This window comes from Bos indicus, chromosome 25 (assembly GCF_029378745.1).
Source record: "Bos indicus isolate NIAB-ARS_2022 breed Sahiwal x Tharparkar chromosome 25, NIAB-ARS_B.indTharparkar_mat_pri_1.0, whole genome shotgun sequence".
Lineage (NCBI taxonomy): Eukaryota > Metazoa > Chordata > Mammalia > Artiodactyla > Bovidae > Bos > Bos indicus.
The window spans coordinates 26,264,839-26,277,497 of NC_091784.1; the positions used below are offsets into that span (position 1 = coordinate 26,264,839).

The 12,659-nt window shown below is 47.8% G+C and overlaps 1 protein-coding gene and 1 non-coding gene across 4 annotated transcripts in view; one reads left to right on the top strand and one right to left on the bottom strand.

Annotated features, from left to right (window-relative positions):
- Nucleotides 1-12,659, top strand: part of KATNIP (katanin interacting protein) — a 229,835-nt gene that overhangs the window by 113,131 nt on the left and 104,045 nt on the right. For all 3 annotated transcript variants that reach the window (XM_019988190.2, XM_070779846.1, XM_070779845.1), the window contains one exon: nucleotides 6,960-7,091. In XM_019988190.2, the coding sequence (XP_019843749.2) occupies nucleotides 6,960-7,091 (132 nt within the window). The remainder of the gene's footprint in view (nucleotides 1-6,959; nucleotides 7,092-12,659) is intronic.
- TRNAG-UCC (transfer RNA glycine (anticodon UCC)) lies at nucleotides 676-748 on the bottom strand. Its single transcript has one exon. It is a non-coding gene; the product is annotated as a tRNA-Gly (tRNA).

Genomic DNA, 12,659 nt, shown 5'->3' on the forward strand with positions numbered 1-12,659 from the left:
CCTTGGTCGGGGAGCTAAGATGCGACATGCCTTGCAGCAAAAAACAAACAAACATAAAACAGAAGCAATATTGTAACAAATTCAACAAAGACTTTAAAAAATGGTCCACATGAAAAAAAAAATCTTAAAAAAAATATAAACCCTAGAAGGTAAAGTCACCAAAACAATTGGTGGGTTTGGGCAGGGAGGGGCCCATCTATAATAGTCCTCCTCTCTGATCCCCAGCTGGCATGGCCTCTGCTTCCTCCTCCCTCTCCGTTCTGAGCTCATTTTCCCCAAAACTGGGTGAACCAAAGAAAAGAAATGAGGGAGTGTTTGAAGTCAGGCAGTGAGCACACTGGTCTGCTCAGGACGCTATAACAATGTACACAGAGCAGAGGTGGCTTCAACAGTCACAGTTATGTATTTTTTCATGGTTATGGAGGCTTGGAGTCCAAGATTAGGGTGTTGGCAAACTTGGTGTCTTCTATGGCTTCTGTCCTTGGATTGCAGATGGCCAGTTTCTCCCTGTGTCTTTACCTGGACTTCCCTCTGAGTGTTCCTGGGTCTTTTTTTTTTTTCCTATAACCTTATCTTATTTATTTATTTTTATTTGGCTGCACTGGGTCTTCATTGGAGCATGCAATATCTTCAGTTGCACCATGCAAACTCTTAGTTGCTACATGTAGACTCTAGTTCCCTGACCAGGGATCGAACCTGAGCCCCCTGCATTGGAAGCACAGAATCCTAACCACTGGATCACCAGGGAAGTCCCCTGTTCTTGGGTCCTGTCTCCTCTTCTTATAAGGACACCAGTCATGTTGGATTAGTGCCTACTCTAAAGGCCTCATTTTATTAATACCTTAACTAGCTCTCTACAGATGCTGTCTCCAAACACAGTCACATTCTGTGTTGCTGGGGGTTAGGACTTGACCATATGAGTCTTGGTGGGGGGACATAATAACAGGCAGATCTGGAAAATCTACACCCCACGGTTGAGGTCTGCAGACAGGAGAACATTTGTCCCTTGGACACGCTCTCTCCTCCTTGCTGGGCTGTTCCCTCCACAGAGATCACTACCTTTCCTTTCCTCTCCACTCTGACCCATGAAACCCAGCTCCTTGCTTTTCCCAGAGGCTGCTTCCTCCAGGAAGCTTTCTTAACACTCCCAGCCCAGCTAGCTAGGTTGCTGCCTCCTCCGCTCCTGTAGCATCATCTGCCCTGGTCTCACTGTCCCCTGTTGCCTTTCTTCCCCTCTGGCCTGTGAGCTCCACCACCAGGGCACAGTCCAGCTCTTCCCTCAATTGCATCTCCAGCATGCAGCCCTCACCTGGCACGTTCAAGTCATTCAGGGATCTTTGTCAAATAAAGCAAGGACTTATGCCCCCTCCACCCACCCCTGCCCCTACCCCACCTGCTGGGTGGCTCAGACAGTAAAGAATCTGCCTGCAATGCAAGAGACCTGGATTCAATCTCTGTGTCAGGAAGTCCCCCTTGGAGGAGGAAATGGCAACCCACTCCACTTCTTGCCTGGAGAAATCCATGGACAGAGGAGCCTGGTGGGCTACAGTCCATGGGGTCGCAAAGAGTCAGACACGACTGAGCACCTGACACTTTCACTTTCATGCCGCCCCGCTAAAGCATCTGGTGATCAGGATAGTGTTGATGCGTTTCTGAGTGAAACCCACTGGGGCTGCATCCTTGCTGTGGCTTGTGTTTCCTCCAAGGGGACAGAAGGAGGGAAAGGCTGTGAAGAGATTGACTGGCCCCTGCCCTGGAAGTGGGGGTTGTGGCAGGGATGGGTGTGGGCATGACATTCACTTCCAGGTGTGGAAGACCAGGTCACTGAAGGAGAGCCGTTGGACCCCAGGCAGTTTAAGAGTCATTGCTGTTTAGTTCCTAAGTCATGCCTGACTCTGCTACCCCATGGACTGTAGCCACCCCCAGGCTCCTCTGTCCATGGGATTTCCCAGCAAGAATACTGGAGTGGGTAGCCATTCCCTTCTCCAGGGAATTTTCCCAACCCAGGAATCAAACCTGGGTCTCCTGCATTGCAGGTCGATTCTTTTACTGCTGAGCCACTGGGAAGCCCTTAAGAGAGATACTTTCCCATAAGCGGAAAGAGAGAACTTCACTTTTTTGCCATTTTAAATTTTTTAACAGATTGCTTGGCAGGCCTCACATTGACCGTGGTGATGTCTGCCGGGGGTGGAGGGCAATGCACATGCCCCCTACCGCCACCCTCAGCCACTGCTTTCATCTGCAGCTTCTTAGCTTCAGCAGAGGACAGGCTCCCACAGAGGGGAGCAGGCAGGAGGCCTGTTACAAGGTCCCCCCAGACTCTAGCATAGGATTGGAGCTCTGAGCCACTCCTGAGCATTTACTCAAGAGCAGTCAGCAGTAACCTGAAAAGATGTGCCTGGTTCGGGGCTGTTCCTTTATTCATCTGCTGGGCATGTATCATGGCCCAGGTACTATGCCAGGACAGGACGAGCCCAGTCGTTCTCCTACATCACGTAATCCTGGCAGAGAAAACAGACAATAAGCATGCGTGCATGCTTAGTTGCATAGTCGTGTCTGACTCTTAGCAACCCCATGGACTATAGCCCACCAGGCTCCTCTATCCATGGGGATTCTCCAGGCAAGAGTAGTGGAGTGGGTTTCCATTGCCCTCCTCCAGGGGATCTTCCCAACCTAGGGATCAAACCTACGTCTCTTACATCTCCTGCATTAGCAGGCGGGTTCTTTATCGCTAGTACCTTCTGGGAACCCTGACAATAAGCACATAACCAGATAAATAATAACAATTGCCAACACTGAGTTGTCACTGATATGAGCCAACCACTGTTCCAAGGGCTTTACATATAGTCCCTCGTTCAATCCTCCCCACAAACCCACGGGAAGTCTTGTCATCGCACTCGTTTTGCCTATGGGGAGAATGAAGCACAGAGATGTCAGATGACTCATCCAAGGTCACACAGCCAGGACGGAGCAGAGCAGAAGTGGATCTGCAGCAGTTTGAGCCCGGAGCCTGTGCTGTTAACCTTTCAGTTCAGTTCAGTTGCTTAGTCGTGTCTGACTCTTTGAGACCCCATGGACTGCAGCACACCAGGCTTCCCTGTCCCTCAACTCCTCAACTCCAACTCCTGGAGCTTGCTCAAACTCATGTCCATCAGGTTGGTGATGCCATCCAACCGTCTCATCCTCTGTCATCCCCTTCTCCTCCTGCCTGAGGCTAAATAAATAAACCAGATGAGATTACAAAGTGATGACTCAGCTTTGAGAATCCAGTGAGTAACCCCAGGCCCCTCTGTTTCCCCTTCTAAGTTCTGAAACAAATGAGAGATAGCCATGGGATAGATGAGCAAATGATCACCTTTCCAATTGATAGGATCGGTGGCTAGGCAGTACTGCCCCTCCGCTGTAGACAATCCCCTGGCCCCAGAAGCTAATGGCATCTGGAAGGGGACCATGTGACCTGAGGGCAACCTCTCCCCCCTCCCCTGCCCAGAGGGAGCCCTGATGGCTTCTTGCCCCCACTCTCTCCCATCCTATTCGTCTTCCTTGTGAGCAAGGGGCAGTGAGTGAGTGGCACAGAGAAAGGCAGAAGTTATTTTTCCAGCAACTGGAAAGGGGAGAGTTGGGTCAGGGTCAGGTTAGGAATTCAGGGAGGAGGAAAGAATGGTACTCCGATGGTCTTGAAAGTTGTGAATGTTATAAAACAGGACACTGGCGGGGGAATTAGGGTCAGAGAAGGATGCTGGTAGCTGGAATGGTGAGAACAGCCTTCTCAGAGGAGGTGATGTTTAAATCAGGAATGAGGAGAAGGGGGCAGCCTCGGGAACAGCAATCCAGGTCCAGGGAACAGCAAGCATAAAGGGTTTGAACAGGGAAAGAGCTTGGTGTACCCGAGGACAGAGAAAGGGCCAGTGTGGCTGGAGCTGAGTGAGCCTGGGAAAGGAGGGAGGGGCAGGCGGGAACACGGTACAAAACGAGTGTCCCAGCCTACTTTCCATGAAGACATGAGGATTCTAGGGTTGCACCAAGAGTCTGGGTCCTTTGGTGCCCCAGGAAATAGCTTTGTATAGCCTTCTGATGGCCAAGGTAGACCTCCGCAGCTGCTGGAGGGCCATCTTATGGAGAAGAGGGAGCCGGTAGAAAGGCAGTAAAGTGGTTAAGCAAGCATGCAGTTGCTCAGTTAAGTTGATTTAAGTTGCTCAGTTGTGTTTGACTCTTTGCGACCTCGTGGACTGTAGCCCTCCAGGCTCCTCTGTCCATTGGATTTCCAAGGCAAGAATACTGGAGTGGGTAGCCATTTCCTTCCCCATGGGATCTTCCCAACCTAGGGATCAAACCAGGGTCTCCTGCATTGCAGGCAGATTCTCTACCATCTGAGACACCAGGGAAGCCGAAAGTGGTTAAGGGGAGGGCTCAAACCCTGATTCCATCACTTCCTAGCTCTGTGACCTTGACAAAGTGACTTGCACCTCAGAGCCTTAGTCTGTAATAGTAGATATCAGTTTTCTATGACTGCTGTAGCCAATGAACAAAACAATGCAAATTTATTATCTTATAGTTCTGTGGGTCATAAGTGTGATGGGCCAAAATCGCAGTGTCAACAGGAGGCTCCAGGGGAGAACCTGTTTCCTTGCCTTTTCCGGCTTCTAGAGGCTGCTGCGCACCTTGGCTCCTGGCTCCTTCCTCCACCTCCAAAGCCAGCAGCATTGGTGCTCTGTGGCTTTCTTCTTTGACCCTCCTCATCAGCAGCCCCTTTTCCACTTGTGTGTGTTTTATTGTGGTAGAATATACATAACATTCCTTTATTATTATAACATTCTGTATATAATATTGTAACACCCTACACATAACATTTCTATTCTTTTACCTTCTTCACCATTTTACAAAATTTATTTATTTGCTTTTGGCTGCACTGAATCTTCGTTGCTGCATTCGGAGGCAACTCTCTAGTTGCAGTGGCTTCTCTTTTTTGTGGCCCACGGGCTTAGTTGCCCCGCGGCATGTGGAATCTTCCCGGACCAGGTACTGAACCCATGTCCCCTGCCTTGGCAAGTGGATTCTTAACCACTGGACCACCAGGGAGGTCCCTTCTTCACTGTTTTTTAGAGCACAAATTGGGGTCATGAAGTAGACTCGCACTATATGTAACCATCACCACTGTCTTTCACCAGAAGTTTCTCATCATCCCAAGCTGAAACTTCGTCCCTCTGCCACTCTTAAGTGAAGTGAGTGAAAGTTGCTCAGTCGTGTCTGACTCTTTGTGACCGCGTGGACTATACAGTCCGTGGAATTCTCCAGGCCAGAATGCTGGAGTGGGTAGCCTTTTCCTTCTCCAGGGGATCTTCCCAATCCAGGGATCGAACCCAAGTCTCCTACATTGCAGGTGGATTCTTTACCATCTGAGCCACAAGGGAAGCCCACTTTTAAGGACCCATGTAATTACATTGGGTCCAGCAGGATAATGCAAGATAACCTCCCTAGTTTAAGGTCAGCTGATCAGCACAGTTAATTCCCCTTTGCTTTGTCGCCTAACACTTTCAGGAATTAGGGTGTGGCCAATTTTGAGGTCCATTATTCTGCCTACCCTCCACTCACTAGGATGGCTGGCCAGGGAAATACATGAGAAAGCGTGTGCCAAGGGCCTGGCCCAGTGCTGGGTCGTCTGGAGGAGAACTGAATATATGCTAGCTGTCATTCTTACCATCAGCAGCATATTTTCAGCACTTGGGCAGTCAGTCTCCATTTGAGCATTGGCCCTTTTCCTTTCTTCCTCTTGTCTCATTGGACATGGTGGGTTCTGGCTCACACACACACACACAGGTCTGCCCTTGGGCCCAGGGTGTCAGGACAGCCAGGGACCAGCCACTTCAGAAAGTGTAGAGAAACATATGCCCTTCACAAAGTCAAGGGGGGAATGGCAGAGAAGTTAGTGCAAATCAGACAGACCTCACCCATGTCCCCATTATCTACCCTGAGCTGCCAAGAATCCCACAGGCCCTTGATTCTGGGGCTTCACTCCTTTGGGCCATCACAGACCCCAGGATTTCCTCGGAATTTCAGCAGGAACTTCCCGAGGCTTTCTGCCTTTCCAGGCTGGGGTTCCCAAGTCCAGGAACTACACTCTTCTGCCTGATTTTTCTCTTTAGTCCATTTAGCCACCTGCCTCACCTCCCACCAGCCTGCTTTCCTGCTTTCCCAAGCGTGTCCTCTCATGTGCTTCTTTGTTTAACATTTATTTATTTGGCTGTGCTGGATCTCAGCTGCAGCTCTCAGGATCTTTGCTCTTCGTTAGGGCGTGTGAACTCTTAGTTGCGGCACGTGGAATCTAGTTTCCTGACTGCGGATTGAACCTGGGTCCCCTGCATTGAAAGCGTGGAGTCTTAGCCACCAGGCCACCAGGAAAGTCCCTGTCTTCTCATGTTCTTAAGCCTTTGCTGGTTCTAAAGCCCTGGAACCACTGTCCCCAAACTTGCATACGTGTGTACATGCTCAGTCACTCAGTCACGTTTGCAACGCCAGGGACTCTAGCCCACCAGGCTCCGCTGTCCATGGAGTTCTCCAGGCAAAAATACTGGAGTGGGTTGCCATTTCCTTCTCCAGGGGATCTTCCCCATCCAGGGATTGAACCTGCGTCTCTTGCAGGCGGATTCTTTACCATAGCATCACCTGGGAAGCCCCCTCCCCAAATCTGAGTCATGTTCAAACCTTCGTAGTTCTTTTGCCAAATTCACAGCCCACTCGTACTATTTTTTTTTTTTTTTAGCTATTATTTAAACCAGCAAACTTATTTTGTTGTCTGCATTATTCACACCTCTAATTCCAAGCTAGCGTGGTGCCAGAGCAGGGGTTCCATTAATATTTGTTGAATGAATAAGTGAACAGACGAATAAACAGATGCCCGAGCAGAATGTGCCATCTCTGCTTGCCCCGTGTGTGACATATAAACAATTGTGTTTTTACAGGTAATAAAAAGGAAAGGAATTTGTCTGCTAAGCGGAAGGACAATGCTGAGGTCTTCATTCCCAGCAAACCTGAGCCACACCCGAGTCCCCAGCCCCCAACCATGTTCCCGGATCAAGACAGGGCGTGCTCAAGTAAGAGTTCTGGGGCTCGTGATCAGGCTTGGCACTGAGCTTGCATCACTCTCATTGGGGTGGCACGAAGGAGGAGTCCTTGCTTCATTACCCTCCTTCCCCAGGCCTGAGCTGATCTTTAGCAAATGTATTATTAGTCAAGGTCTCCAGAGAAGGACTTCCCTGGTGGGCCAGTGGTTAAGACTTTGCCTTCCAAGGCAGGGAGTGCAGGTTCTATTCCTGGTCTGGGAACTAAGATCCCACATGCCTCGAAGTCCCCCAAAAATCAAAACATGCAACAGAAGCAATATTGTAGCAAATTCAATACAGACTTTAAAAACGGTCCACATTAAAAAAGAAAAAGAAACTTTGAAAAAGAAAAAAGTCTCCAGAGAAACTGAACCAATAGGATGTATATGTATATAGGGAGAAATTTATGTTTTTACTTTTTTAGAATTAGTTAATTTATTGTATTATTTTTGGTTGTGTGGGGCTTTGTTGCTGTGTGCGGGCTTTCTCTAGTTGTGGCAAGCCAGGACCACTGGCTTTGACTGAAGAGCTGGACTCTGCGTGGCTCAGTTGAGTGGACACATTAAATTAATGGCCATAGTTACTTTCTGGGTCTATAGCTAAGATGTGGTTACGATTGAAAATGTGTTTTATTTTTCTTTTTACTTTTAAATGAATTTTCTTACTTTATATGGGTAACAATGCATGCAGATGATATTGCATTCTAAAGGTACAAAGGAGTTTATGGTGAAAGATTCATCTGATACCCTTTTAATAAAATCAGGGTGTCTAATGATTGAGCACTTACCTTGAGCCAGCCACCACGTAAGCAATTCTTATATTTACTATATGTTTACTTATAATGTACTTATATACATTATACAGTATGCTAAGTCACTTCAGTCGTGTCCAACTCTTTGCGACTCCACGGACTGTAGCCTACCATGCTCCTCTGTCCACGGAATTCTCCAGGCAAGAATACTGGAGTGGGTTGCCATGCCCTCCTCCAGGGGGTCTTCCCCACCCAGGGATCAAACCCTTGTCTCTGGCATCTCCAGCATTGGCAGGCGGGTTCTTTACCACTAGCCCCACCCAGGCCTGGACAAGTGCACTCCAAGCTTGAAGCCCTTTTCCAAGCAGCTCAGGCAGATCTTAGGAGGTAGAGGAAGGGGCCACAGTCCTTCCACTTTGCTGAGTGTTTGCTCCCTGCTATGTGAATATTGTCTTGGTTTAGATTCCCCAGAACCAGACTCTGAGATAAAGATTCCAGAACAAGTCATTGAATTGGAAGGTGGTTCCTGGAAGAGGGCTGGAAAGGAAAGGAGCCAAAACTGGCTTCATCACCAGCAAGGTCACTGGCTGGGCAAGTGGAGCACCACTTGGCTGGGGAGCTCCAGCGGTGGGGGGGGCGGGGGGGCAGTGCTGAGCAGAAGCCTGCTCCCCATCCCGGGGTGGATGAGGGACCCTCCTTTCAGTCCTGGGTGTGAGCTGTGTTGACCCTTGAGAGCTCTGGCTCTGGGGATCACGGTTGGAGGTCTGGCCGAGGGACTGTGAGCAGGGGGCACCCAGGCATTCGGTGATTAACCCTTATCAAACCCCACCCAACTGGGAGAAAACACTATACTAATACAAGATGTTTGATCTTTTTTTTTTTAATTTTCTTACTTTTATTTTTGGCTGTACTGGGTCTTCATTGCTGTGCAGGCTAGTTGTGGGGCACAGGCTTCTCACTGCGGTGGTTTTTCTCCTTGCTAAGCGAGGACTCGAGGGCTGCAGTAGTTGTGGCTCTCAGGCTTAGTTGCTCTGCAGCATGTGGAATCTTCCCAGACCAGGAACCAGACCCATGTCCCCTGCATTGGCTGGCAGTCTTAACCGCTGGACCACCAGGCAAGTCCAAGACAAGGCGTTTTAGATAGCAAGTGATAAAAAGAGTGGACTGAAGGGAAAGTGTCTACATCAATCCATGTAAATGAACTTCCAAAGGTGGTGTGATCACTGGGCGCAGCCGGACCCAGTGATTAAAATGTGTCAGCAGTCTGCCTTTCCCCACCTCCCAGCTCAGCTTTCTCCTTTTTGCCCTTCATTCTGAGAAAAGCTCTTAGACGTGGCGAGAGGGCCACCAGCAGCTCTGGGCCGACAGCCCACTAGCCCAGCAACCCTGGCAGAAAATAGACCTGGCGGGCTCTGCAGCCTGACCACCTGGTGCAAATCCTGCCCTTCTGCCCACCAGCTCTGTGACCTTGGGCAGGTTACTTAACCTCTCTGGGCCTCCTTCGCCCATCTCTCAAATGGAGATAAGAATAGCACTCTGGGGCTTCCCTGGTGGCTCAGTGGTAAAGAATCTGCCTGCCAGTGCAGGAGATATGGGTTGAACCCTTAATCTGGGAAGATTCCATATGCCTCGGAGCAAATAATCACAAGAGAAGCCACCGCAACGAGAAGCCTGGGCACCACAGCTAGAGAGCAGCCCACACTCACGGCAACTAGAGAAGAGCCCATGCAGCAATAAAGACCCAGCTCAGCCTAAATAAATAATTTTTTTTTTTTTTTAAAAGAAGAGCACTCTGCCCTGAGGGTCACTGTAAGGATTAAAAGGGTGGATGGATAGTCAGCTTAGAGGAGCACCTGGCTCAAAGCAAGCCCTTGCTCAAGGTCAGCTGGTGGAGAGTGTAACAATTCCTGGGCCATTGTTCCTTCTACACGCAGACTGGCTCCACTGACCACTGCTCAACTCGACAGGACTCCAGTCTGTACTGCTGGTATTCACTCCATATGAAAAATTAATAACGGCTTTTAAATTTCTCCAGAACAAGGTGTTAAATAAAGCCAAAGGCAGTGTGCCATTGTGTAGGAACCTTCCAGAGGCCCTGGTAGAGGGGGAGCAGCCTGGTGGTGGTCAAGCACCCTTCCTGGTTGCCTGCTGGGCTCACTGGGACCTCCCTCCTTCATGTGTGGGCTGCAATCACTAGATACTTACATTTCTGGGTAATACAATGAAGAGCCAGCACTTATAAACCCCTGAATCAGCTCCCAGGCTGTGTTTGGCACCACACATGTTAATCTTACATTTAATCACCCAAACAATCCTGTGTAGTAGGTACTGCTATACTCAACACTATTATACAGAGGAAACCCAGGCACAGAGAGGTTAAGGAATCTTAAAAACCTGGCTGCCGAGTATCTGTCCCTAATCACTGTATCGCATGGCCCCTCATGTGCCAACTAAACCGCTGTTGGCTTGCAACACACCTACATCCGCCTAGTCCTAAACAATGACACACCTAAAGCCCACTGGTTGGAGTCACTTGGTCTATTTTTTCTAATATTCAGTAATATAAATGTAATATAAATATATAACAGTATTTTTAAAATATTTATTTACTTATTTATCTGGCTGCCTTATTTCTTAGTCATGGCATGCAGGCTTAATTCCCCACGGCATGTGGGATCTTAATTCCCTAATCAGGGCTTGACCCTGTGTCCCCTGCATTGGAAGGCGGATTCTCAACCACTGGACCACCAGGGAAGTCCCCTAACTGTTATTATTTTTAAAGTTAAATCAGGTATCAAGTAAAGTCATTTTGAATACTGTATTAGTTTCCTAGGCTGTTGTGACAAGGTACCAAGATCTAATTGGTTTAAGCAATAGAAAGTTATTATCCCATTTCTGGAGGTTGGGAAGTCCCAAATCAAGGTGTCAGCAGGACCATGTTCCTTCTGAAGGCACCAGGGATGAGCCTGCTCCAGGCTTCTCTCTACCTCCTGACAGTTCCTTGCTTTGTGACAACGTAACTCCAGCATTCACCTGCTGCTTTCCCGTGTACACCTCTGTCTCTGGGTTCAAGTTTACTCTCTTTATAAGGACACCAGTCATGTTTGATTGAGGCCCACCGTAATGACCTCAGCTTAACCTGGTCATCAGCAAAGACCCTATTTCCAAATAAGGTGATGTCCACAGGTCCTAGGGGTTTGTCTTCAACAAGTCAACAGGTAACACATACCTTGATGTGTGGCATTTTGAGAAGTGGAGCTTCATTAATTATTTATAATCTGCCTTTCTCCAGGAAGTTCTGACATGAGAAATTGGGTAGTGCAAGAAGACTTTAACAAATACGTAAGGAAATGAAGGTAAAGGGAACACAAGAGTAGGAACAATAAGATGACGCCAGGGGGTAAACAAATGATGTCTGAGGCGGGGTCACAGGCGTGACTGTGAGCTTCCTGGCCACCATGGCGAAGAAGCGTGCCTTCGCATACACAGTGGGTCCATCTGATAAATATCGGGTTACCAGCTGTCCCCGGTACGTGGTTCTTAGCTTGTCCCATTGACTCCCTTAAAGAGGACGCTGAGGTGGTGGAATCCTCATTTTCAACAGATTTGGAGCTCAGCCTTTATCTGATAAAGGTGCATGCTCCTACATAAGCCAAATTTGAAGAAAAGAAAGTTGAAAACCATTGTGTTGCACCACCCTTACACTGAAATGGGATGACATTGCAGCCACATGTCACACACGGATGAGGTTCTAAAGGTCAAGGAAGTACAGGTGCCAAATCTACCCTTGAAATCCCTCCAACTGATGATCAAGTGTAGCATATATGCTGCTCTACCTAGAAAACCCCATGCAGACATATTATCTTTCCTTAAGCCCAGGAGAGTCGTTGCTCCTCCAGGGTGGGGACGACCAAAGCTTCTTGGCTGAGCCCCAGATGAAGCAGTTGGATATGTTTAGAGCCTGGGTTGTAGGAAAAATGTGTTTTTAAGCACTGGCGTTACGCTGAGGTCCCTGGGATGTCCATGCCTCCGAGGCACAGGACCTTGACTTGCTGCAAGGACAGAAGAACCAAACCCACTTAGCCTTTTCCAGGAGAAACCTGTACTGCTTAGATGCTTTACTTTCTGTTTGTGGGAGGATGTCTTTTGCGAGGGGCATACAAAATCAGCCTTTTCATGTCTTCTGGTGAACTGAACCTTTTATCTCCATGTACTGTCTCTTTTTTACTCTAAAAATGCTTTTGTCTTTAAGTCAACCGGCTTTCTGTTGGTTCGTGTTTATGTGGTGTGTCTTCTTTCTTTTTTTAATCTTCTATGTGGTGCATCTTTTTTCATCCTCTTATTTTCAAACTTTCTGCATCCTTACACTGGGGTTTATCTCTTGTAAACAACATGTAATTGGTTTTTATTTTTATCCTCTAACAATCTATGTGTTGTAATGGGCACATTTAGTCCATTTACATTTAATGTAATTGCTGATAGATTTTATTTTAAATCTACCATCTTATTGTTTGTTTTTATTTGTTCCGCCTCTTTTATGTTCCTTTTTTCCTCTCCTTTCTTGCCCTATTCTGAACTGATTACTTTATATTATCCCTCTTTTTTCTTCTCTATTAGCTTGTTAGTTATACATTCTTTTATTATCCTTTAGTCATTACCAGAGATTGCAACATGCATTCTTGACTTATTAGCATCTCCTTTAAATTAGCAAGTTTACTGCTGCTCATTCAGTGGAGACCTTACAAGTCTAACTCCATTTACCCCTCTCCAAAATTAAATGCTTATTGTCATGCATTTTAATTCTCTGT